Here is a 23,540-nt window from a genome sequence, read left to right as displayed (position 1 = left end):
AGGAACTGATGGAGAAAGAGACTCTCCCGGAAAGCTTTACTGTGGTAGCGATATGTGAGAGAGAGGTAGATTACGGCCAGAAAGGAAACCTCTTTCAAAAAGGTCGCTCTTCAACCTTGGTAGACGCCGTGCTGAGGACGGAGCGGCCTGTGTTGAATGAATTGGCCTAGCTTTATTTACCTAGTTGAAATACCAAAAAACAAGCAGAAACGATATTGGTTCGCAAAAACAACAAGGAGAAGAAAAAAACACCTGGATTTCCGCATTGAAGACACTGCTACCTTGGATATCGCACCTTTTGTGATGCCGTACACAAGGGAAAGCCATGGTAGCAATCTCTTCCGCCCGATCTCACACCGCCAAAATCAATAAAAATGCCGGGAGTTATGGCCTTTGAATGTACCTCTCTCTCCCTGCGTCCAGCCCAGACACCACTGCCCAGGTCAACTGATGTCGGTATGTTTGGTAACAATTGTGTACAAGCCCCCCTTGTGTGTCTGTCATGAGAGATGGATCTTCTAGAGCTCCAACTCCGTAATAGCATAAGTTCTCATTTTCTTTGACCTCCTTCGCGCATCAATGACAACCTGTGTCGATCGCCTAGCGCTCTTTGTTTAACAGCAGTCGGCGAAGCATTCGCAGCAGTCGGCGCAGCATTCACATCCTTCTTCGCAGACGAAACAGCAGCAAAGGGCGGCAAGACTGTCATGTCACAGAAAAAGTCAGCTCGGGTCGGGGGTTCGCGTAGAGAGTATATTCAAAGTTCCCGTAGGTACTTACCATGCACCCAGACATCCGCGGTCCTTCTTCTCACGGACAACGACTTGTTGAGGCTGTTGTTGTTGGTACATTCCCTGGGGTGGTGGTCCGTATCCTTGCTGAGGGTATTGTCCGTAGCTGGGGATGTTTCCATGATGTTAGCGATTTGTACACAAACAGACACACCCAGCGCAACCAATTGAGCGCTTCCAGCGAGGCCAGACACAAACGGCGGTCAAGATGTGTCTACAAGTGCAACCGCTGCGCCATGCGATAGGACTGGGGGAAGAAAGATTAAATAAAAGGGGAAGGACTTACGCTTGCTGTGGCTGCTGAGGGTAGTAGCCGCCCTGGGGAGGACCTTGCTGGTAATATCCTTGGTTCGACATGGTGGAATTTTACTCTCGGGATGGAAAACGGTGGTAGGCGAACGATTGGAAGACGGTGAGGTGAAGCGAGTGTACAAAGGCGAACGTGTGCCCTGTGTAGACGAGAAATGAGATGGGGATGGATGCGATGGTGATGGGATGATGATGAGGAGGAGGAGGAGGGAAAGTCGCAGGCGAGAACACAAGAGTCTGAGAGTAATAAAATAGTCAATGGCAATTAGGTTCCTAGTACGGAGTATTAGGTCGTAGGCAGGGACGATTTGTAGGTGACGAGAGGGGCGGGCAGGAAGCTGAAGAGATGCCCCGAAGCTTAGCACTGCTTGGCTGCGCATACCGGGCGACAGAGGCTCCGAAGCAAACACCACTTGACGCCCCTAAACAACTTGTTTAGGGTACCTTGTTACTCTACTCGTACGGAGAGACATCCCAGGCACCACCGAACGATCACCATCACTCGGGAGTTACAGCTTTGTTTGAGATTTTGTCTTGTCGACCTACATACAGTACGGAGTGCCCGATCTACTGTACAGTACTGTCACCGCCATTTCCCAGCCTTATTCACGTATTAGTACGGAGTATAGTACAGCCTACTCCATACCTACTGTACGCACAGATAATCCGTACATACTGACTATACTGTGACTACTTACAAGCTACGAACTACCAAGATTCCGCATGGAGTAATTATATCCGCCATTTCTTCGCTCTACATCCAAGGCCCAAGAAAAAAAGGTAACGCCCGAGAGCAACATGCGGTTTACCCTTCAGTCTTTGACTCCTCAGAAGCAAACGGCCGCGTAATTTTGGTCGCCCGGTGAGGCAATGCTACACGGAATTCACAATGGGACCAACAAAAGTAACCACATCATCGAAGAAACCTACAAGTTTAAAAAAACCCACAATGACTACCTCGCCATCGCAAAGAGTCCCGTAAGCCTTTTTCTGGGCACTGGGTACAGCCGAATCCAGTGGGACGCTCAGTGGATGGTTCTCTACCTCTAGGCCTGGTGGGCAGTCAATAGTCCATCACACCTTGACCACCAGCTGAGCCACAAGTACAACAAACTTGACAAGATTGATGCGATGATCGGCCAATCAATCTCCCGGAACGAGACAGGCCTTGCACTGTACTTGTACCTGTAACACTGCGTACGCGTCGAGTGGCGTAGAAAATGAGTGTCATTGGTTGCCACAAGACGCTCAGCCACTCGACGAGTACGAAGTCGCGCCCCCCTGCGAACGAATACCTCTCCTCCCACAGACTCGACCTCCAGATCGATGGTCAGAACGAGGCAAAGAGCACTCATAGAACCATAAGGTAATTGTGGCTTGTCGAAGACGTCAATATCCCCTCATAGGATCCAATGCCTCTTACGGACGTCAACTGATCAAGTCAAGAACAACACCAGAGAAAACTTGTTTGGATCAGTGGCAATGTAAAATTGCATTCACAAAAACACCAAGGCAGACTTTTTATACACATTCCCAAATAGCCATTGCTCGCATAGTACGGAGTAAGTCAAGCAAGCAAGCAAAGCATTCAAGCCAGAAAAGACAAAGCAAAACACATGATCTCAAACAAAATGCCGAAACAGCCTGGCATCTGTGCCGGCGGGATAGAGATAGTTACTCATAAACTCAGCTGAACCTCAAAAGCGGAACCGACTGTTGACATGTCCCATTCATGTCTACCGCTACCACCATCACCATCCATCGATCCATCAAGAACAAAGTCGTATACATCTGAAGAGACAGGATAAGATGTTCTGACAGCCTTCCCCCAACGCAAAGTAGGCCATGTCCGTCAATCAACGTGACAGGTAAGAAAAAGGAAAAACATCCCAAGCCTATGAAGAAGTTCCCGTGTAGAACAAGGTGAAGCTGTCGACCTGAGCGCCAGCAGGAACTGAGATACCAAGCAAGCCAGCAAGCAATACACAACCGAAGAGACAGCGATAACAGGCAACATCGACCAAACTCGCAGATATAGATCTCCTTCTCTTTTATCCTGTGTTCCTTCTCTTCCTGTTTCGTGATCTAAACTTAACATTGCAGTGTCGTCAATACGTCATCATATTATCGTTTCATCAACAACAACAAGACCGCCAACTATGCCCCGGGGCTCTTCACACAACTGGTGTTCTCTCCAAACACGTTCAAAAATACTGCGGGGGCGTCGGACCCTCTGGGATGAGGTAATTGTTGGGGGTCGCAAAGGCCGACGGCGTAGGTGGCAACACATTATCGAAATAAAGAGGTTCGGTCATGAAGTCGAAGGGAGCCGCAGCAGCAGGGATCATGGCCGCGGTCATGGCCATAGTAGGAACTTGCATATCGTTTGCGGCTGCGGCTGCGGCGGCGGCAGCATAATCGTCGAGGACGACAGCCACACCACCAGCGTGGTGTTGGTGGACCATCTCGTCGACCATGGCGGTCTCGTACATGGTGTCGGGGACGATGTCCTGGACGACGGTGCGGCCGTTGAGGTTCATCTCGAGCTCCTCGTACATCCAGTTCTTGAGGAATTCCATGGGCGGGTTGTTGCCCCCTCCCATGCCGCCGCGGTTCTCGGACTTTTTGGCCCGGCCGCCGCGCCGGTTCTTGCACGGGTTGAAGTGGGCGCGGCGCAGGTGCGCGGCGGCGTTGTAGTTGGCGCCGTACGGCTTGCCGGTGCGGCACGCCTTGCAGTTGGACAGGAATGTCCCCGTGGCCGAGGCGTCCTTGCAGATCCAGACGCGGCGGACCGACGCGTGGTGGCGGTCCATGTGCCGGCGCAGCTCGTGGTCGCCGTGAAAGCCCTGGGGCTGGTCGTTGCAGAACCGGCAAAAGGTCGTCTTGCGGAGCGGCGGCTGGCGAATGGACCGCGCGATCTCGGCCTTGTGCTTGACCGTGCCGTCCTCGGCCTTGACCGCGACGATCTTGGGCTCGGGGATGTCGACGTCGTCGGAGAAGCTGGACGTCGACGATTTGTTGTTGCCGCCGCGCCGCATCTTCGGCGCGATCCGTCGTGAAAGGGAGACGGACCTCTCGACCGGGGGAATCGAGCCGCGAGGAGAAGCATCTTGACCTTGATCGTGAGCTGCGGTGTAAACTGCCTTTTGTCTCTGAGCTGGCGAGCGGTCACGACCATGATGAGAAGAAATTGAAAGAGATGAAGCATTGCTCCCGCTTGAGGGACAATTCTTCATCTCGTAACTTGAAGAAGAAGCAGAATAAGACAACGACGATGCTGATGATGATGATGACGGAAAGCCGTCATCATCCAGAAAAGACAAACAAGCAAGGTTGTTGTAACCGTCGCCGGTTCCAACAACAGAAGAAAAGGAAAACAATGGAGGATCAACATCATGCTGCGCTTGAGACATGTCGAGCATGTCCACCGCCTGGGGCATTTTCGACATGGACATCGAGTCCATGCGGAACATGCCAAACGGCTCGCAGAGAACATCATTCGTGTTGGCCCGGGTCATGGGCTCAGACACGATGGTAGATGCGGTCGTGAGACCTGCATCGCTAGTACTTGTCATCGGGGCGTAACCCGCCGGTGACTCTATTGCGGAGACATACGGTGATGTGAGTGTAGAGAGGTAGTTTGACGACTCACCACACTCCATGCCCATGGGCGGCGTCACGGAGAGTTCGCCATGGCTGGCGAGGAAGTCGGCGGGTGACATGTCTTGTACCTCTTGGATGTAGTTGAGGTTGGGTCCTTGGTACCGACTCGAGTAGGAGGATCCGGCGTTGGACGTCCGTCGTTGTTGTCCGGCCGTGGCGTGTCGGGGGATGAGGACGGGAGTTGTCGTTGCCGTCATCTGGACGGCTGGCGAGACCGGCATGGACGGTCGTCCAGACTGACTCCGGCCTGATGAATGTCGCTCGAGGTAGGGCGCTGTAGGAACCGAGGACGCCAAGGGGGCCTTTTCTTTCCGTCAAACCAAAGTCAAAGAGGAACACAGCACGACAGGAGTACATACAAGACCGCCAGCACGTTTAGAAGCGGGCTCGTTGCCGGCTGCACCCACGGCGGACGCGTTTCGTTTCTGAGGGACCGAGGAACCAAATTGAGGTGGCATCGTACCCGAATTCGTCATGGCCGTCTGGATGGTACTCCAGTACCGGGACCAGCCCTTCTCCCGTTGTCGGGGAGAGAGGTGTTGGTGCTCGGCATCGTAGACCTTCCTGCAAGACCGCAACATCTCGATGGCAGCATTGACGTTGGGATCCATGATGGGGATGGCAGACGAAAGGGACTCCTTGAACCAATTGGTATGTGTGCTCAAGTGGTGAGGGAATGGCAATGGGCCTGCCGAACCAATCTGGAGCCATGGTTAGTTATTAGTCGGATCAGATCAGGCCTCGAGCGTTAGTAAGGTCCCGGATCGAAAGTGATACTGACAGTGAGTTGTGAAGTTGGTGAAACAAACAGGTGCGACGACGAAGAATCTTGCCAAAGTAATCAAGGTCAATGACTTGAGATCAGCCGAATTCAAAAAGTGAAGCGGTTCAATGTACGGATAAGAATGGAGGAAGTGGGAAAGAATTTGTCGAGAGGGGGGGATGGGACGGATCTCGAGGGTGATATAGAACAGCCCCATTCCCGTCTACTGGTTCCGAACAGGGAAAAGCCATCGAGCGATGGTGTGTGTATGCTAGGATTCTGGGAAAAAGTACGACTACGCCCGTGGAGACTGGCGTATCCCAGTAGAACCAAGAACAAAAAGGCATCGGAACGGCGGTCACGAAGGGAAAACCAGGGTCAGCCGCAAACAAGGGTGGTGGTGGTGGTGGTTCTCGTAAGAGGGCCAAGAGGGAAAAGGAGGAAATTCCGACCACTCAACTAAGAAATTGGGCGATCCCCCGTCAGAGGCTTTGTTGGTTGTGAAACTGGTCGGCTTGTCTTGTCGTCAGCGATCGCAGGGGGGGAGGGGGGTGGGATGAGATGTGAAAGGTTCTGGCTGGCTGTACATACTGTACAGTGTGAGTACTCGTAGAAAGTACCCCCCCCTCCCCCTGCTGCCACCCTTGGGCTTGTTGCGCCCTTGTCCGTAGGGCCTTTTTGTTTCTCTAGGCGCGCCGCTTGCCCTAGAGCGAACAGGGTGGGAGCCACTTTCCGGGCTTTCCACCGCCTATCCCACGCAAGGATTGTCAGGCGTCGAGACTGGACCGGCTCGAAGCCTGTGACGGCCGTTACCAGCGCGGAACTTTGCTTTGCTGCAGGATGGCGCCCTTGTAGCCAATGGTTCTCGCCGAGTCAGAGAACGGGCGTCGCTGATCATGTTGATTGGGGGACTGGCCTCGCAGGCTTTCTCGAGTAGCGTAGCGACAGTGTGAGCCATGAGAAACGATGATCACGAAAAGGCAATCCTTCGCTCATTGGCCGTGATCTGCACCACTCGTGTCCCGTTGGCCGCCTCACTTTTCTGCGTCTTGGGAAGGGGGAGGATTTTGGTCCTCGTGTGTGTGTGTGTGTGTGCGCGCGCGTGTGAGAGTTCGTTGGCCCTTTCGGCACGTCGTCTGATGACAATTGCTGCCCGACCGGCGTCATGCAACGTGGAAGGGTTTTTTCGATACGATTCGTCATTTACCACCGATTGCTGCAGCCTCTTGCATGAACACAGGTGCATCGACATCACATGAGGGGGGGGTTTGGACAACTCGTCAGATATCTCCAGACTCCGTGGAGTGGTGGGTTTTCGGTGCTCGTCGCCCTCGTTGGTCACGGGGGGGGGGGGCCTAGTTCCCAGATTCGAACGAAAAGTACGGCACAGAGCATTGTCGCACGGGTCACAATGACATGCAGCCAGTTCAAAAGTAACCTGCGCGTACCGAAGTACCGAATACAGGAAAGGACTCTGCATTCCTCGCTCTCTCTCTCTCTCTCTCTTCGACGCATCGAAGCGAAGAACAGATGTTCTTGTGCCAACAACCACACGACTGGATCAGGTCACATTTCCGATGATATCGGTAGGTACGGAGTACAGTGAGCTAGGCACGAAAATTGGGTCAAATAGGAATCCAGCCTCGCTGGCATGCCACCAAGACCGTTTTTTTTTGGTTATGCTCAAGTGTGAGGCCGTCGGCTCTTTACATCGAATCTTTTCGTGCCCAACTTTCCGTCTTGACGTAACGGATCCAGACTTCCCCGGTCCAATGCGGTGTGAAGACCATGTATCTCGTGCCAGGCATCGTTACGCATTGGGAGTGGCTGATTGCCAGCCAGATGGCAAACAACTTTGGCAGTCCCTCTGTGGAAACAAAAAAGGCCATCACGTGCAACAGAAGGAGGATCAGTGCCTTTACCAATGCCTCAGACCAGCGAAGTCTATGATCCTGAAGCTCCAAATGCCGGATAGTGACTCTAGCATTCCACATGGGGTGATCTCAGCATGACGGGGGCGGCACGTCAACAACGAGTCTTCCCGGGGGGGTCCCTTGTCACTCAACTGACCGGGTCTTTGAAGATTGTTGTGTTGTCCTAGGCATTTCTCGTGTAGACGAGCCCAAAAGTCCATTGTGCTTTTTGCTGCACCACCACCAGCCCCAAGCGATTTCGCGTGTCACGAATCAGATGTAATCCTCGTCAACACAGCGAGTGAAAGGATTGAACGGCAGTAGCAATATGTGTGTGTGTGTGAGTGAGAGAGAGAGGAAGAGAGAGAGAGAGATTTCTACCCAATCCATGTTTCTGTGATTCATGTTGTCAAGGGTTCTTTTGATGGAAATGATGTTTAAGACAAAACAGAACAAGAGCGGTTGTTCGATCGCTTCCACAGGGTCTTTTCAGGGCTCTGCATTTCCTGCATTTCCGACCTGGCATGGATGTGACGAGTCCTCGTCAGGCAGTCCGGAGTACAACCCTGGGAGCTGTGAAACAAGCACAATGTAGTTCGACGTCACACGAGCGGTGTAGGGTCTGGACTGCCTGACCTTTTCCGGGCATGGTGTACTATACTTCCAAATACTGGCACTCGTGAGGATCAACAGGGTGCAGGAGTACGGGTGGGTGTGTCCCTGATCAACACGGTCTCGTTACCGGGGATCAACGGATCAAAGAGGACGATCGCAGTCTAAACAACATGCCTACCTAGGTTATGATGATCCTTGAGGAATGAAATCATCTTCACTACTTCGTACTCGTACCGGGGAGAAGTTGATGTGCAGACCCAGGGAGGCTCAGGGTTGATCAGAGAGAATCATCGGGAGACTGTTATAGTACTGAGTACGGAGTACTACAAGGCCTATTTTTTGTTAGCTCCGCGCCCAATGAGTCTTGATCTATACCTAACAGGGCAACAAATGAGGTCTTGTCATTATACCACCAGTTACTACCTGGTATGGCCTCCATCGGAAGTCTATCACAGCCTGACCAGGTCGAGGGATTCTATCGACGGCCGATTGATCTCCGTTAAAATAGGCCCAAAAGATGAAACCTTTTATGCGCTGTCGGCGTTCAATAACATAGGTTGACTTCAAGTCCTTACTGTCTCGACGAGTAATCTATCTTCTTTAGCCCATACTAAATGTGCTGATCGATTGACGCCCAACAGAGGAGACTTTTGAAGTGCGATTCGACGAGAGTAGTCAACAGAAGGCGGGCAACGAGGGCGACTAAGCGACGACTGTCAACGAAAGGTTGCGAGCGAAAGAGGACGTCGACAGAGATCACAGAAAGGTTGCGAGTGCCACAGCGCGAGCCTTGAGGGAGTCTCTACGCGCAAGGAAGACCTCTGAGTTCGAGGTTGTTGTTGTTGTTGAGTTACAGACATGCCCTGAGTGCACTTGGTGCTTCCTCGTCTGCTCCTGTTACTTTATTTTGAATGTATCTACTTCGTAACACAACTCCAAGTTATTTTGGATGTGTTTACTGCAATAACTACTCCGTATTTGGCTACCAGTCACCAGTCAAGGCCCTCGACTTGTTAGAGTCTTTAATGGCCGGCCGATGACTTAGAGGCGTCTGGTGGAATAAAGCCACAACGCCAAGTGAAGTGGCGTTCGGTTGTCCACGTGATGTGGCTCGCACATGTCAACATGATGCCGACGACGTATTATGACATACTCCGGACACAGCCCTAGGCAGGCATGACAACCACCCATCCAGTCACCCAGTGTGTCCAACGTCCAACACCGTCCCAGTACTGGCTCCTGATCAATACCATCATCGATGAACATGGGATAACTTGATCGAGATGGATGAATTCACCGCAGACGCATTCGTCAATCGCGACGAACCACTTCCTTTGATATCGGTTCCGACTGACGATGCCGAGACGGGAGAAGAAAGAACAAGAAAGCGAGACAAAGTCAGACGCACTCTATCACCATCGCGCCTGAAGGCCAAAAGCCATGGGTTCCTTGCTTCTCAGCTAGAAGAGCACGAGCCAGCGACAGCAAGCAAGCCCTCCCTTCAAGACAGACTGTTTTCCAAGTAAGCTCTCTGGTGGCCCAGTTCAAGTCGACAGCTCACTCACACAACTCTCAGGATCCTCCAACAAGTCATCCCGGCAGAAGATGTTGATGATGACGAAGAGGGCGAATCCGCGATCCCGGTTGATCATCGATCGTCCAAGTATGTCGCACGACCCGCCTTCAGCCTCCCTCTTATGACCAACAACTTCCGCCGCTTCAACGCTCGCATCGGGATAGTTTTCGTGTTTCAGAACCGAGTCATCCGCCTCTTCACCTGGCGTACACCTACTCACACTCTGTCTTTCCTGGCGGCATACACGTTTGTCTGCCTGGATCCATATCTCCTCGTGGTTCTTCCCGTCGCCGTCGCCCTTCTCTTCATCATGATTCCGGCCTTCACCTCACGCCACCCACCGCCTCCGCAGCAGTCGACGTCCAGCACGACTCCCTACTCATATCAACAAGCCTACACCGGCCCGGCACTGGCTCCCGCTCGGACCATCAAGCCCGCGAGCGAGACCTCCAAAGACTTCTTCCGCAACATGCGTGACCTCCAAAATTCCATGGCCGACTTTTCCAACCTCCACGACGCTCTCGTGCAATCGATTGCCCCGGTCACGAACTTCAGCAACGAAGCCTTCTCCTCACAAGTATTCCTGTACCTCACGATCCTGACCACCGCTTCGCTGATCACGGCTCACCTTCTGCCCTGGCGCCTGATCGCCCTCGTTCTAGGGTGGACGGTCACTGTATCATCCCACCCAACCGCACAGTCATACCTGCTGCGGCTACAGAAACGGGCCGAAGCACAAACACAACAAGCCCTCAACGATCCAGCCCTCAGACACGCACGCTACATTCACGGCATCCCTCTCCCCGCCACCCCGGCGGCCATCCATTCTTCGCTCACCGCGTTCTCCGAGGTCACCCTCTCCACGACCCCAGAGACACGGGAAGTGGAGATTTTTGAACTCCAACACCGTCCGCTCCGGTCGGTCGCATCCGACAAGGCCGCAGAATGGCAACCTCACCTCTTCACCCCCTCCCCGTACGACCCGCTCTCGCCCTCGCGCATAGCGGGCGACCGCCCACGAGGGACACGGTTCTTCGAGGATGTGTCGCCGCCCGATGGCTGGGAGTGGGCCTCGAAGAAGTGGGAACTCGACCTCGAAGCCGGGGAGTGGGTGAACGATCGTCTCGTCGTGGGCGTGGAGTATGACGTACTGCACCACGGCGCGGACGGCGCGAGCGCCGCCGTCTCGACGGCCCGACGAGAGAGTGTCAATGCGGATTTTGGAGGCTGGGTGTGGGACCTACCACCGGTCCCGGGCAGTGGCGCGAGCCGCGAGGACGACCTGTGGCTGGCCTACGGAGACTACAACGTCCCGTCCCTCAATCGAGAGGACGAGGGGAACAAAAGGAAGAAGCAGAGGAGCGAAAGGGATCAGAAGTCGAAGAAGCTGACCAAGGACTGGGAGGAGGCGACGGTGTTTGACAATACGGGACGGACAGGGGAGTGGAGGAGGAGGCGGTGGGTGAGGCTCGTCAAGCGTCAGACCATCGAGACCGTCAGTTGAAGTAGCGTGATTAACCAGTCACCGCCTGTACAAGGTCACAATCTACATTACTTTGGCCTCGCAATGAACTTACGATCCCCACTTACGAGGTCACACTGAACTCGAACGACTCAAAAGTTGGGGGCGGGTACGATGTAGAGACGGCGGACACTGGCTCGAACTGAACGAGACAAAACGAGGGTTGAGGAATCACGGTTATGCAGGGAGAAAAACTCATTGTCAACGCCAAACATTTCCATTCGACTAGTCAGGGCCCTCATGGGGAATTTTAGACCTCGAGGGTCTTTGCCTTGCCGTCGACCTTGTTGTTGTCCTGGTCGGCCCAGTCGATGACCACGGACGGTGCCTCGACGACAGTACTGTCGTCGGGCATGATGACGGCGGAGGGGGACGGAGAAGAAGAAGCGCCGTCGCGTTGCACGTGCCTCTTCTTGAGAGGACTCATCATGTCGGCGGCCAACTTGCGCGGCGACGTCGCCACACCTTCCCCGTCCCCCTTTCTCGTCTCGTTGTCGTCGGTGGTGGTGGTGGTGGTGGTGTTGGTGGCGTTGATGGTCACGAAGAGCGTGCCGAGCGGGAGGATGAGGTAGACCGAAGGCAACAAGAGGGCGGGAAGAACCCATTCGTTGCCGGTGTAGACGATTTGCATGATGCAAAAGATGACTGTCAATTTTTGATCAGAAAAAAAACCCCCCCAAAAACGAAGCAGAATCAAGAGACAGAGAGAGAAGGTAGAGGCAAAGATATCTGTCGACAATAAAAGCAAAGACTTACGTGGTACGAGGCAAGATTGAATTCCCAAGAGACCCAAAAGATTCAACGCCGAATGGTAGACGCTCTCTGATTTGATGATGGAAAAGGGTCGACGCCACATGATTTCAAGGACCGAGAAGAGGTTGACGAGGGAAAAGCTGCCGATGCTGATGGCGTAGAGCAACTGTGTAAAACCATGTCAGAACAAAAACCCCAGGTGGGTAAGTAGGTAAGTAGGTACGCAGGTGCGGAGCAGAAGGAGGTGTAGAATATGCAGTCGCTTCCGAAGCCTGGAGGTCCTGAACTCACCAGGTAAATGTTTCTCAATTTCCTAGCGTACAGTGCCATGTCCCAGTCGATGTTGTCCGGTATGACCTTGATCTGGTAGATCCAGTAGACCAGCGAAGCGATCAAGGTGGCGAGCGCGGCCGAGACGAGGTAGACGAGGACGACGACGTAGGCGATCGAGGAGCGAACTTTGAGCGTGGTCAGGAGGCCCTGAGCTTGGATCCAGAGACAAGTCGTGGCGCAGATGAAGGCGACCCAGTTCAGTGCCTGAGTGGAAGTGTAGAAAGCCTTGTACGAGGTCGTCCAGACGCTGGAGGCCATGTCGCGCGTGAGGACGAGGTACGCCGAGTTCGCGGAGAGACCGGGCGTGACGAGCGAGATGGCGTCCATGGTGAGATGGGTCGTTTCGAAGCAGAGGCCGGTGAAGAGGATGATGTGGAAACGCGTGGAACGTTTGCGTGAAGGGGTCAACGCGAGGAGGTAGATGAAGGTGGCCCAGATGAGGCCGCAGGCGATGCCCTCGGCGACGGCGTACTGGAGACCGACGATGTTCCAGGCATCGAGCATCTGCCAGGTGATGGCACTTCGGGCGTAGCCGGTGTAGACGGGGACCTCGAAGAGGGGGTTGGTGTAGTATTCGCCGCCGATTCCTGCGGTAGGGAAAACGGTCGGGCTGGCCGTGGGCGTAGCGAGGACCACGGTTGACGCCATCTTTGAGGAGGGGAAGGGAAGACTGGATGTCGTGATGACGAGAACAAAGAGAAGACGACGTAGACGACGTAGACAGGTAGATACTATGATGAAACTGATGCTCTCGTCGTCGCGGTAGAGATACGAAAGGTGGAAGAGATGTGGGCTGGAAAGTGTGGAAAAGGGACGATGGTGAGAAGACGATCGAGGCGGATTTGGGAGAATCACAACTCAGTCACTTGTGAGATTCTCTTCTCGGCGTCGCGAACAGAAAGGAACATCAGACCATGCGAAGTGCGAATAGAAAAGCAGAGTCGAAAGAGACCGGCGCAAACCCACATGAGAAGAGACACGACGCAAACTTCATCTTTATCTCTCATCCATGACCGACCGTGTCACGCCGCATCTCCAGGCCAAAAGAGAGCGAATCCGTGCTTTACAGGCACGACTTATCCACCAAAATGAGGTAGATGTCAACTTGAATGTTTCAATCTTGCCATCAATCTGGAGTGAGAAAGGTCAGGACGCACCAGATAATGAGAGACATCAGGGACAATACTAACGAGCTTGATATTGTTCTTTTCCTGCTAGGAGACACATCACCACCAAAACAGCCTACCTCAGATATCACCACCACACAGCAGGCAACGGGACTGCTCGTTCAACCATCTCTCACTTGAACCTCAAAGGCACATAAAGAAGAAAAATGAATGGTTGGCCGCAGTGTGTGAAGTGTGAAGTGTGAATTGTTTCGGCGCGACTGTGGCTTTTCGTGGTTCTGCTTCGCCGTACTTCGTCTCACTGGTCAAACACATTACAGTACAACAACATCACGTTTCGGACTCTCCATAATACATTGACAGCCATCGATGGTGCCTCAAGACGTCGGTAAAGCATGGGAAACTTTCGAGGAGCCGACAACATCAATGAAGCCGTTCAGTCAGAACACGGAACAAGTCTCTGCCCAGGCCGTTCGAGGGGACCAAGCGGAGAGGGTAGGCAAACCTATGTTATAGCGAGGGTTAATTCTGCTTGTGCAGCTCCGTTGCTGTGTTGATGACACTCCCTGGATTCAGGTACAGTCCATCTCAACCATGGAGATATTGATACACGCGGAGAGTATATTCAAAGAAAGAGTCATCTCAGAGTTCTGCAGGGACTCCCTTCCTGCGTTTTCGATCTGCGCCTCGTGCGTCGCCGACAACGAAGAGATGCTGGTACCAGGTATGAAGTTGATTGCAAATGTTTGAAATCATGGAAGCCATAGAGGATCAGCATGAGCGACGATTCGCCTGCATGTTATGACTTGATGCCTAGACCAAAGACAGCACTCATACCTGATTGAACCTGACGCGATCTGCATTCGCATTTCTGTGTCCATCACCGCAGATCAAGAGCGTGTCAAACGAAACCTTGGAAAAGATGATCAGAAAGACGGTGAGTTCGATGATTGCGGTTCTATGCAAGCACGGTGTTTGTGTACTTCCTATTATTGTACCACCATGAGTTCAAAGATGAGGAATCCATTCTTGAAGATGAGCCAGACAGCAGCTAGGCTGCACATTGGTGGAGATGTACGGAGTACTATCAGACGTACGGAGCAAAAGACTTCTGGTGGAGAGTGCCCGTTTAATTGTCCGATGGTCCACAGGCTGAGGGTGTGAAGACAGGAGAACAACACAATCTAGGCACGCGACATCTTATCAGCTCTACCACCCCTTTCTCGTGCTCTCGTCACCAGCCACAGTCGTGGCATCTGGCAGTCTTTGTGGATGATGATGATATCTTCGCGGAGAGTGGAATGGTCATTTACCGAAACGAGAGCGAAACAATAGCCGCCAGGTCGTGGGCCTGGATATGATTGCTTAGTAACAGGGGCCTGAGGAAGCATGTCAAGATGATCCTGAAGGCCGGATTCAATACTCCGTACCCGACAATGCCACAGAGAACCCCGAAGTCCGTACCTGTAAGCTGTGCGTGTATGGAGTAAGGAGTAACGCTTGAGTGTAAATCGTGCTCCAAGAGAAGTCAGCTTGTCCTTGTCGATATCAAAGATGCCAAAGTCTTGGTCGACGAACCCCAGGCTGGGCAGTTTCCTGGCGTAATTTCCATGATAGCTTCCAAGCATCCAGTTTTCTTTTACAGGAGATCCAGGCGCTGTTCCCCCTGAAGCCTTGACCAATAGATCGAGACCGGGTGAAGTATTGTCAGATTGCACTTCGGCAGGATCGTCCTTATCCTCAGACAAAAGGGTCCGCAAGTCAAGATTCGACACTAGCAACGCCACCCGCAATCATTTGCCTCAATTGGTGGATGATGGCCCCTGACATGGTCGCTGTGCCACGCCCACCGAAGGGCCTGCACGCGCGTTCCTTTTTCAGACACTCGCTGCGCTGGTTTCTGTTTGGCAACAAACAATGGACTGCGGCTCCTCTGTCACCCCCCGGTCCCTGTCTGCTTTCGTAACTCACACTCAGGATCCTCAACTGGCTAATCATTGTGGCCCGCAGTGGATTCGCTGCTGCGACAAGTCTTGTTCTGAAAACGCAGGAAAGTCATGCTCGACGCTTCCAGACCTGATCTCGATTTGCTTCGAGGCGTGAAGATGGTCAAGGAGACTGGCTTTGTGAACAGCCTTGTCTGCATTTTATATCACCGTCATATGCTGGACAGATTCCAAAGCGACAAGGCAGAGGCAACGCAAAAGGCCGTTGGGATCCCTAAGCCGCGACGACAGATGTTGGCCCTCACTCTACGGGGTATTTACGCGGAAAGTCAGAGGTAATCGTGCTTCGAATAGGATGTGTTATTCTGTTGCCAGGAATAGTCAGCAGCTAAAAAAAAGGATTGGGGGGCAATGTAAGTACAATGCTCTCGGACTTTCTTCTGGCATCTGAGGGCTCGCGGTAAAGATAGATATTGTAGATAGCCGTACCGGTCTTCGATGTAGCGACCGTAATTGGAATGCTGCACTCCGTACTGCAATGCTGCTCATAGTGGGACGGTGGTAGTGGTGGTGTTGATGATCGATATGTACGGAGTACAGCATAACCCACTTGTTGATTTTGAAAATTGGGGACCACTGAGACCCCCCAACCAAGCCACAGCCTCAAGTCTCCTGGGCTACTGAGCAGGGCCACTAGGCACTTAGGCATCTCGTTCCTGCGTCCCCTACTCCGTCCCTAGAGTGCCTAGAGACCCGCCGAGGTTTTGGCCTGCATCTCTCCTTCGCTGCACCAAAAGTCACAGGCTGTTCAGCTGCAACTCTTGCAACAAACACGAACTCTTTCCAACTGTCAACCACATCCTCTTCTCTCCCCCAGACTCTCTATTCGTGGCTCACCTCACCAGGCAGAGCACTTACATTCGTTTAAACCTTACCAACGATATCGAACTCTCTATTCTGCATAACAATCCTCTTTGCCAACCCCGCGACTGTTTCGCACCCTTTTTCGCTGGTCTCAAAGCTCTTACTTCCCTGCCGGCCAGAAAGGAGTAGACTTACACCTCAGCCTCACTCTCTGCGCACTTCGCACTTCACATCCTCTCACCAGCCTGACCCAAAGCCTCACACTCTCCGTCCTCCGTCTCACGCCGAGTCTATCTCAACCTTTACTCGCCCAAAACCGCGGCAACTGCAAAGCCGACGTATACCAGCGGCCTGGACCTGATCTCGACCCGTTTACGCCTCGCTGAACCTCTGCTCTTCTCGAACATAATCGAGACTCTCTACGGAGTACTCTCAACCTCTTCACCTCATCGGGCTGAAATAAACCACGTTCTATCAATCCATCGTTCCCTCCGGCGATCGATCTCCCTGACGACGAGTCGGTCGCCTCGCTACCATGTCGTCCCAGAGCAACAGCAGCAATTCTCCCCCGCCGCGTGTGCCTCCTCATATTCGATTGAACTCAGGGCAAGATGATCTGGTCAGTGGAGATCTAAACAGCTCTTCCCGGACGCTTGTACCTACAGCCTCTCGACCTGGAACCTCCCCTCGCTTATACACCGGCGACCCACTCCGAGATTCTTCTGAAAGATTATTACCTCCTGGCCGTAGTAGATTGCGGGATGATGGCTCTCAGTCTCCTCTCAGGTCACCGTCGAGTTTTTCGTCCCGACGATCTAGTTGGGAGTCGGATCGAAGTCGAGACAGTCGAGGCTTTGAGAACCCATTCAGGGACTCGAGTCAATCTAGACCAGGCTCAAGAGCTGGAAGCGAGGATAATGATGTGAACACTCAAACAGTATCAGAAAAATACAATATTCTGCCGTCGGCAGGTCTGCTGTTATTTCCGGAGGACGTTGAAAAGGACGACTATTTGCACAACCCTGATCCCAACGGAGAGCCACGAGATTGTGATATCTTCACGAAACGAGGTCTGGTCAACGTTGGTGGATTGGCATTTATTGTTATCGGCATCCTGGTCTTGTTCATCGGATACCCAGTTCTGTATGTGTATGTTACCTCCGGATCGTTCTATGCTGACATCCCCATAGGACCTTCGTGCAAGGTATAACAAACCCACCTGATCCTTGCAAGCAGGGTATTGGATGTGTGGGTAATGGGAAGCTTCCTTTACTAACAAACATGCGCACGGGTCTCATTGACCCCGACACTCCTGCGTCTGCAAAGACCAAGACAGACTTCCACGGAAACACATGGAATTTGGTGTTTTCTGATGAATTCTCAAAGCCCGGAAGGACATTCTACGAAGGCGATGATCCATACTGGACCGCCGTAGATATTTGGTATGGTGTGACAAGAGATTTGGAATGGTACGACCCTGATGCTGCTACAACCGCCGACGGTGTACTGGAACTGCGCTTTGATGCTTTTCAAAACCACGGGTTAAATTACCGCTCCGGGATGCTTCAGTCATGGAATCAGTTATGTTTCAAGGGTGGAAGGTTAGAAGCCAGCATCTCCTTGCCTGGTCGAGGTGATACTGTTGGCTTCTGGCCGGGTTTCTGGTCAATGGGTAATCTGGGTCGACCTGGATATGCAGCCACCACAGACGGTCTATGGCCGTACTCTTACGACGATGTTTGCGATGCCGGCATCACACCCAACCAAAGTTCACCAGATGGTATAAATTACCTACCTGGTATGCGCTTACCGGCTTGTACATGCAGTGGAGAAGACCACCCAAGCCCTGGAAAATCTCGGTCTTCTCCCGAAATCGATGTCATCGAAGCCACTGTGGGCACGCTCGATCAGGAGGGCAATGAAATCGGCATGGTGTCGCAGTCGTTCCAAGTTGCACCATTCGATATTTGGTATCAACCCAACTACGATTTTGTCGAGGTATACGACTTCTCGGTTACCGCCATGAACACGTACAAAGGAGCACCTCTGCAGCAAGCTGTCTCGGGCATCTCAAATCTCAACAATCAATGGTATGATGGAAATGCTTACCAGGTGTACGCTTTTGAATATGAGCCTGGTTCAAACGGAGAAATCATCTGGTACGTGGGGTCAGATCCTGTCTGGCGTCTGAAAGGCGAAGCCTTGGCTCCCAACGGCAACATTGCTCAGCGTGTCATTCCTGAGGAGCCCATGTCCATCATTGTCAACTTTGGTATGTCGTCTGGTTTCTCGGCGCTCAACCTGACTGGGTTGGCGAAATTGATGCCTGCAAAAATGAGGATCGACTACATACGAATCTATCAGGACGACAGTGGTGAAATGTCATGCGATCCCGACGGCTACCCCACGACCGAGTACATCAACAACCATTATGATGTGTACCACAACCCGAATATTACTATGTGGTAAGTGGACAACGGGTTTCCTCTACAATACCCAAACTAACAGTTTCTTTAGGGAAAACACCGACTACGCTTGGCCCAAGAACAAACTGATGAACGATTGCTAATATTAATGCTTATAATTATCTCTTGCGCTCAGCCTCGCTGTCAGCATCGACTGGCATGTACAGATGTCTTTTTTTTATGTCCTCGTGAAGAATTAGCGGCATGACGAATCAGCACAGCGGCGTTTCAAATTTTGTCAGCACCAGTTTTCTTGGGACAAGGTTGTCTTTTTGTGGTATATGGAGTTTCCTCATTGCTGGCGTGGGGGAACCTTCGAAATCTTTGTCTGAAAAAAAAATTACGACCAAAGGAGGGAACTCATGAATTCTGTTCCCGATACACTCCGGCGACTCAAACATTTTTAGAAAGCAAAAGTGTGGTCTTTTCTATCCCGTTCACACCGACCTACATCCATGACACTACCAAAGGGGAAGATTGGAATGAAAAGAAATTCAGGGGGCATCGCGTGATGATGCTCCGGGGGGGGTTAGGATAGCAGCAGAAATGGCCACAGGTCTTGTCTTCTTGGGCCTTGACCTTGACCTTGACTTTTATCAGAGGCTTTTTTCTGCACTAGATATAAGAAAAATTCCGCCGACTCTACGGGGTACAAAGCGTGCACACACTTATCAATGGAAAGATACAATTCAAAAAAAAAAGGAAACCAATGACCAGAATTTAACCAAGTTTTGTCGAAACGATTGAAATTTTTGAATGTCGTGATATTTGTTTGTCTTTTTTGTTTATATATATTCGTGACAGACACAGTACCATCATGGGGGGAAGGGAGGGAGGCATGGAGTGGATTACTACCTAGGTAACATGAAGTTACTTATTGGTACCCAGTTACTCCGGAGAGAGAGAGAGAGTGTGTGTGTGTCTGAACGAGTCTTGATGGTCTTGTGTAGTAGTGTGTGAACGAGTAAAAAGTAAAAAGTAGACCATCGAAAAAAAAGGACAAAATCAAGGAGGGATTTGAAACATGACTGTGGCCGGTCAAAAGATTTATCTCGACAACGAGACTCTTGGGATCCGAGTAGGAAGGACGAGAAGAGCAAAAAACACGACGAGAGAGAGAGAGAGAAGAGAAAAACGAATGATGACGGGTTGTGCTATTTATTATTATGATATCCATCTAGAAAGAGGTATCATGATAGTTTTGGTCAAAGGTGACATGCATCTCTCTCTCTCTCTCTACGGAGAGTACGTATCTATGCCACCATAATCGACGGTCCAAAAACGCCACGCACACACACACATACACACCCCACGCCATACCAATGCCATATCAATACCAATGCAATGCTAATGCTCAAGCCAACGCTAGAAATCATGGGGGCATTGGATAAAATCATGTCAAACAACCAGTAAATGCGCCCCGCCTCCCGGGTAAACAAATACAATCGCTAAGAGAAAAGTTCGAACGAAATTCAAAGTTGAACAAGAACAAATTTGTCGTCACCCACTGAACCATGTACCATGCATGTACCATGAACCGTATTGTGTATGCATCGTATGATGTACAGTTTGTCCCTTTCTCATACCATCCCGATCAAATCGGAGACGCCGGGCTGGAAAAGTCGATGATGATAATATGAGAAAAGGGGATAGAAATGCTTCCCACGCTGTAAGTATGCTGCTGTAATGTGTTGTAAATATGCCTGTTGGTAACATGCCCTTTTGGTGTCGTGTGGGCGTTGTTTGTGGAAGTAAAGTAAGTCAAAGCCAGTGGTGAGATACAAGCCAGTTTTCAAGTTTTGGGTTGATGGTTCGTTCGGACCCTCCTTTTTTTTATGTACCACCATCAGTCTGTGTAAAGCTGCTGTTGTTGCTCTCGATCTTGGTCATTTTGTTGTTGCTGCTGCTGCTGCTGCTGCCGCTGTTGTTCTTCCTCCTCCTCTTCTTCATGTCGAATCTCTGTCGTTTCAGGTTCCCTCCCTTCTTGAACAGTTGACAATGACCAATTCAATCCTTGTCGACTAGTTCTGGCCATCAGACCATGATGTCGAACAACAGTACCACCACCACCACCTTCACCAGTACCGGTTGTTGTCGTGGGTCCGGATGTACCATCATTGTCGACTTCATCATATCCTGATACTGGACCAACACTTGCCCCAAGACCTGCTCCAAGACCTGCTCCAAGACCTGCAACTATACCTGAGCCAGTAGCAACTCCATGACTTGGACTAGTACCATAGTTCATCAAATTCCCCGTTCCATCATCGCGACCAGTAGCAAAAAGACTTGATTTGGGTACTCGAAGAGATCCTGGTGCTCCAATGCTACCAGCACCACTGATGCTTCCGCCACCACCGACATTAAACATTTGATCCGAAGTCATTGGTCGACTGTTGGACCTCATACTTCGATTCTGGATACCAAGCAATGGTCTTCGTTCGTCGTTCGCAACGGCATTCATCGCAGCAATGGCTCGTTCACGTTGTATGGCTCTCCCTTTAATGTCGACGTACATGACCAATGCCACTCCTAGGACAAGTCCGGCGGTGGCGAGACCAAGATTGATAGGTTCCGGGTCGTCGTCAAAGGAGTCGTGTACCAACGCTTGGAGACCAGACTGGGTGAAAGTAAACAAACCCGATAGACATATGATGGCTCCGTAGACTGTTCCGAAAGTTGCGTAACCAAATACCTTGGCAGCGTAGTCACTATGAAACAAGAAAATTTGTTAGTATATATTGCTTTTATGGTTTTTAGTGCTGTCTGTATGTAAACCACCACCTTTCTGTGGGTTATGGACCGGAGACCAGCGGAGATGGGATGGGATGCGAATGAGACTGTGTGAGAAGGGAAGCGAAACAAACTTACGACATGGCAGAATAATAAAGTGGTCTGAATAGACAGAACAATGTCACGTTGGCATATGCTGCCCACTCTGTCGGGACTGCACCGAGAGCGCCAATGATTGTACTCAACAAGACCAACAAATTGAGAACGGCGACGGTACTCGTTTGGTCCAGCAACACCCCGATAAAGGGCACGGTGACCAACCCACCAATTGGCAATGCGAGGTCGAAAAACTCAATGACCTTGATGGCCAGTTCCTCCGAGTTTAACATGTAGACGTACTGCGAGTAGATGGTGGCGATGAAAAAATTGAACCTGGCCATCTGTAGGACGGTAAAGAGGGTGATGAGTATGAACCAGGGGGTGCGGATTTGTCTGGACGCAGGCACACCGTGGAGGACCCCCCACACGCCGCTGTTGACTCGGATCTGGTCCTCCTTTTGCTCGTACTTGTCTTGTTGGATGGGCGTACCCAGAAGCTCGGTGATGGAGGTGATGGACTGTCTACGTCGCATCGCCCGTTCAGACCTCACCCGCATCACGTCCATGGCGGTGTCGAGTTCATCGTCCGAGTCGTGAATGTCCAGCGTGGCGTCGTTGGCCTTTTCAAGGCTGTTGGTCAATTCACCTCGGCTCTCGTAGCTGTGTTTTGGCATCACGGTGAGTTGAGTGACCAAGATGAAAATTGGGACGACCAAGAAAACCAAAAAGATCTGTCGAGGGCCGAATGCGCCGTGGGATCTCTGGTAGATGAGCCTGAAGATCAAAAACACCGATGCAGACGCGTCAAAGGCTCCCGTGACGAGAGCTAGGATGAGTCCCTGGAAGCGAGGAAACGCGTTGGCCAGGTGGAAGGAAGGTACAAAGGTAAAAGTTCCGCCGAGCGACAACAAAAAACTCCCTGCCGGGTAGGCGTCAAAGGGCATTTCTTTCGCAAAAGCCATGAGGAGGGATCCAAGAAACAAAACCACAGAACTCGCGATGCCGCAGACCTTGGGTCCATATCGATCTAGGATACTTCCCACGAGTAAGGCCGAAATGTTTGCTGTGACCGAAGCAATGATGAATGTCAAGTTGAGCCTGTATGAAGAGTGTTAGCACTACGATAACTTTGGAAAAAAATTGACGAAGAGAAGGTAGAGAAAACTCACTTTTGATCTTGCATATAGCACAACCTCACGTCATGCGCCAATTCTTCCTCGGTACAATGTTCTCGATAAACATCTTCCTCGACAAGAATAGTCTTGAGTGCGTCGAAGCCAAATACGATGCCCGAAGCCAACACGCACGACACGACACCGACCAAGATTTGAGCGATACGTTTGGTGGTAGACACTTCGTACGCGTGAAGATTTTCGATTCTATCGTCGTCTCCTCCATCACCGTCATCTGCTCCTACAACAGAAGCAGGAGGGATGGGATCATAATTGATCTGTAGGCTTGGTTGTCGCGAAAGCCTCAAGCTTCCGATGTCGTCTGTCGTGTAATCTTGATCGACACCTTCAAAGGCCGAGACATGTTGAGCCAATGACATCTAGAAAGGAGAGTAGACTCTTTCAATCGACGCTGGCAGAAGTAAATGTCTTGTTTTGTGGTCCTGAGTCCTCGACACTCGTCCTCGGCCAGATGTTTTTGGTATTTGTCGTTGTTTGTGGCTTGAAAACAAATGATTTGGTTTGGTCTCGAGCTTAAGAAAGTTTAGGGCCGGATGGCAATTGCCGAGGGGGGATTTTTAAGTGGATTATTATTCCTTGGGCAGGCAGTATATACGCTAGTAAAAGTAGAAAGAACCCAGGACTCTATGTAGAGGTAAAAAAAAAGAAAAAGAGAGGATCAGTTCAGACGATGAGTTGGTTATGGTAGAGAAGGACAGAGATCATCGTGCTGTACACTGTGTGAGGTATAGATGCAAAATATGAACCAATCGAAGCCTGTCGATAGATCATCAGTCGTTGTGTGACTTGCGACGACCAACTCATGAAATTTCTAGAATCCTCGTCGTCCATACTGTATACAATGGTACCCACTCCGACCTCCATCATTCTTTTTC

General features: G+C 51.5%; 6 protein-coding genes across 6 annotated transcripts; 2 read left to right on the top strand and 4 right to left on the bottom strand.

The window, feature by feature from the left end:
• Positions 1 to 64: 64 nt before the first annotated feature.
• PV06_08460 (uncharacterized protein) lies at positions 65 to 1,369 on the bottom strand. Its single transcript, XM_016409796.1, has 3 exons — positions 1,078 to 1,369; positions 781 to 897; positions 65 to 702 (listed from the first exon to the last, which is right to left on the bottom strand). Exons 1-3 carry the CDS (start codon positions 1,146 to 1,148, stop codon positions 615 to 617), a joined length of 276 nt encoding a protein of 91 aa, XP_016260104.1. The 5' UTR covers positions 1,149 to 1,369; the 3' UTR covers positions 65 to 614.
• Positions 1,370 to 2,914: 1,545 nt separating this feature from the next.
• Positions 2,915 to 5,374, bottom strand: PV06_08459 (uncharacterized protein; the record flags this gene model as incomplete). Its single annotated transcript, XM_016409795.1, has 2 exons — positions 2,915 to 5,065; positions 5,123 to 5,374. 2 exons carry the CDS (start codon positions 5,372 to 5,374, stop codon positions 3,305 to 3,307), a joined length of 2,013 nt encoding a protein of 670 aa, XP_016260103.1. The 3' UTR covers positions 2,915 to 3,304.
• Positions 5,375 to 9,253: 3,879 nt separating this feature from the next.
• On the top strand, positions 9,254 to 12,184 carry PV06_08458 (uncharacterized protein). The gene is made up of 2 exons (XM_016409794.1): positions 9,254 to 9,576; positions 9,631 to 12,184. The coding sequence occupies exons 1-2, from the start codon at positions 9,338 to 9,340 to the stop codon at positions 11,132 to 11,134; spliced, it is 1,743 nt and encodes a 580-aa protein (XP_016260102.1). The 5' UTR covers positions 9,254 to 9,337; the 3' UTR covers positions 11,135 to 12,184.
• Positions 11,403 to 12,919, bottom strand: PV06_08457 (uncharacterized protein; the record flags this gene model as incomplete). Its single annotated transcript, XM_016409793.1, has 3 exons — positions 12,197 to 12,919; positions 11,909 to 12,071; positions 11,403 to 11,797 (listed from the first exon to the last, which is right to left on the bottom strand). Exons 1-3 carry the CDS (start codon positions 12,884 to 12,886, stop codon positions 11,403 to 11,405), a joined length of 1,248 nt encoding a protein of 415 aa, XP_016260101.1. The 5' UTR covers positions 12,887 to 12,919.
• A 3,225-nt stretch (positions 12,920 to 16,144) lies between these two features.
• Positions 16,145 to 19,339, top strand: PV06_08456 (uncharacterized protein). The gene is made up of 3 exons (XM_016409792.1): positions 16,145 to 17,318; positions 17,366 to 18,640; positions 18,693 to 19,339. The coding sequence occupies exons 1-3, from the start codon at positions 16,711 to 16,713 to the stop codon at positions 18,742 to 18,744; spliced, it is 1,935 nt and encodes a 644-aa protein (XP_016260100.1). The 5' UTR covers positions 16,145 to 16,710; the 3' UTR covers positions 18,745 to 19,339.
• Positions 19,340 to 19,780: 441 nt separating this feature from the next.
• PV06_08455 (uncharacterized protein) lies at positions 19,781 to 23,372 on the bottom strand. Its single transcript, XM_016409791.1, has 3 exons — positions 22,642 to 23,372; positions 21,512 to 22,570; positions 19,781 to 21,351 (listed from the first exon to the last, which is right to left on the bottom strand). The coding sequence occupies exons 1-3, from the start codon at positions 23,022 to 23,024 to the stop codon at positions 20,487 to 20,489; spliced, it is 2,307 nt and encodes a 768-aa protein (XP_016260099.1). The 5' UTR covers positions 23,025 to 23,372; the 3' UTR covers positions 19,781 to 20,486.
• Between the last annotated feature and the right edge of the window lie 168 nt (positions 23,373 to 23,540).

This window comes from Exophiala oligosperma, assembly GCF_000835515.1.
Source record: "Exophiala oligosperma strain CBS 72588 unplaced genomic scaffold supercont1.8, whole genome shotgun sequence".
In the NCBI taxonomy this organism is placed as follows: Eukaryota; Fungi; Ascomycota; class Eurotiomycetes; order Chaetothyriales; family Herpotrichiellaceae; genus Exophiala; species Exophiala oligosperma.
The sequence above is the reverse complement of the archived record's forward strand: the minus strand, read 5'-3'. Positions and strand labels throughout refer to the sequence as shown.

Bases quoted from the DNA above. Each gene is read 5' to 3' on its own strand.
- PV06_08460 (XM_016409796.1), bottom strand. From the start codon at position 1,148: ATGTCGAACCAAGGATATTACCAGCAAGGTCCTCCCCAGGGCGGCTAC. The intron at 898-1,077 runs GTAAGTCCTTCC...AAACATCCCCAG, and splicing joins CCTCAGCAGCCACAGCAAGC to CTACGGACAATACCCTCAGC. The intron at 703-780 runs GTAAGTACCTAC...GTGACATGACAG, and splicing joins CGCGGATGTCTGGGTGCATG to TCTTGCCGCCCTTTGCTGCT.
- PV06_08458 (XM_016409794.1), top strand. From the start codon at position 9,338: ATGGATGAATTCACCGCAGACGCATTCGTCAATCGCGACGAACCACTT. The intron at 9,577-9,630 runs GTAAGCTCTCTG...CACAACTCTCAG, and splicing joins CAAGACAGACTGTTTTCCAA to GATCCTCCAACAAGTCATCC.
- PV06_08456 (XM_016409792.1), top strand. From the start codon at position 16,711: ATGTCGTCCCAGAGCAACAGCAGCAATTCTCCCCCGCCGCGTGTGCCT. The intron at 17,319-17,365 runs GTATGTGTATGT...ACATCCCCATAG, and splicing joins TTCATCGGATACCCAGTTCT to GACCTTCGTGCAAGGTATAA. The intron at 18,641-18,692 runs GTAAGTGGACAA...CAGTTTCTTTAG, and splicing joins AACCCGAATATTACTATGTG to GGAAAACACCGACTACGCTT.
- PV06_08455 (XM_016409791.1), bottom strand. From the start codon at position 23,024: ATGTCATTGGCTCAACATGTCTCGGCCTTTGAAGGTGTCGATCAAGAT. The intron at 22,571-22,641 runs GTGAGTTTTCTC...CTCTTCATACAG, and splicing joins TGCTATATGCAAGATCAAAA to GCTCAACTTGACATTCATCA. The intron at 21,352-21,511 runs GTAAGTTTGTTT...CTTGTTTCATAG, and splicing joins CTTTATTATTCTGCCATGTC to TGACTACGCTGCCAAGGTAT.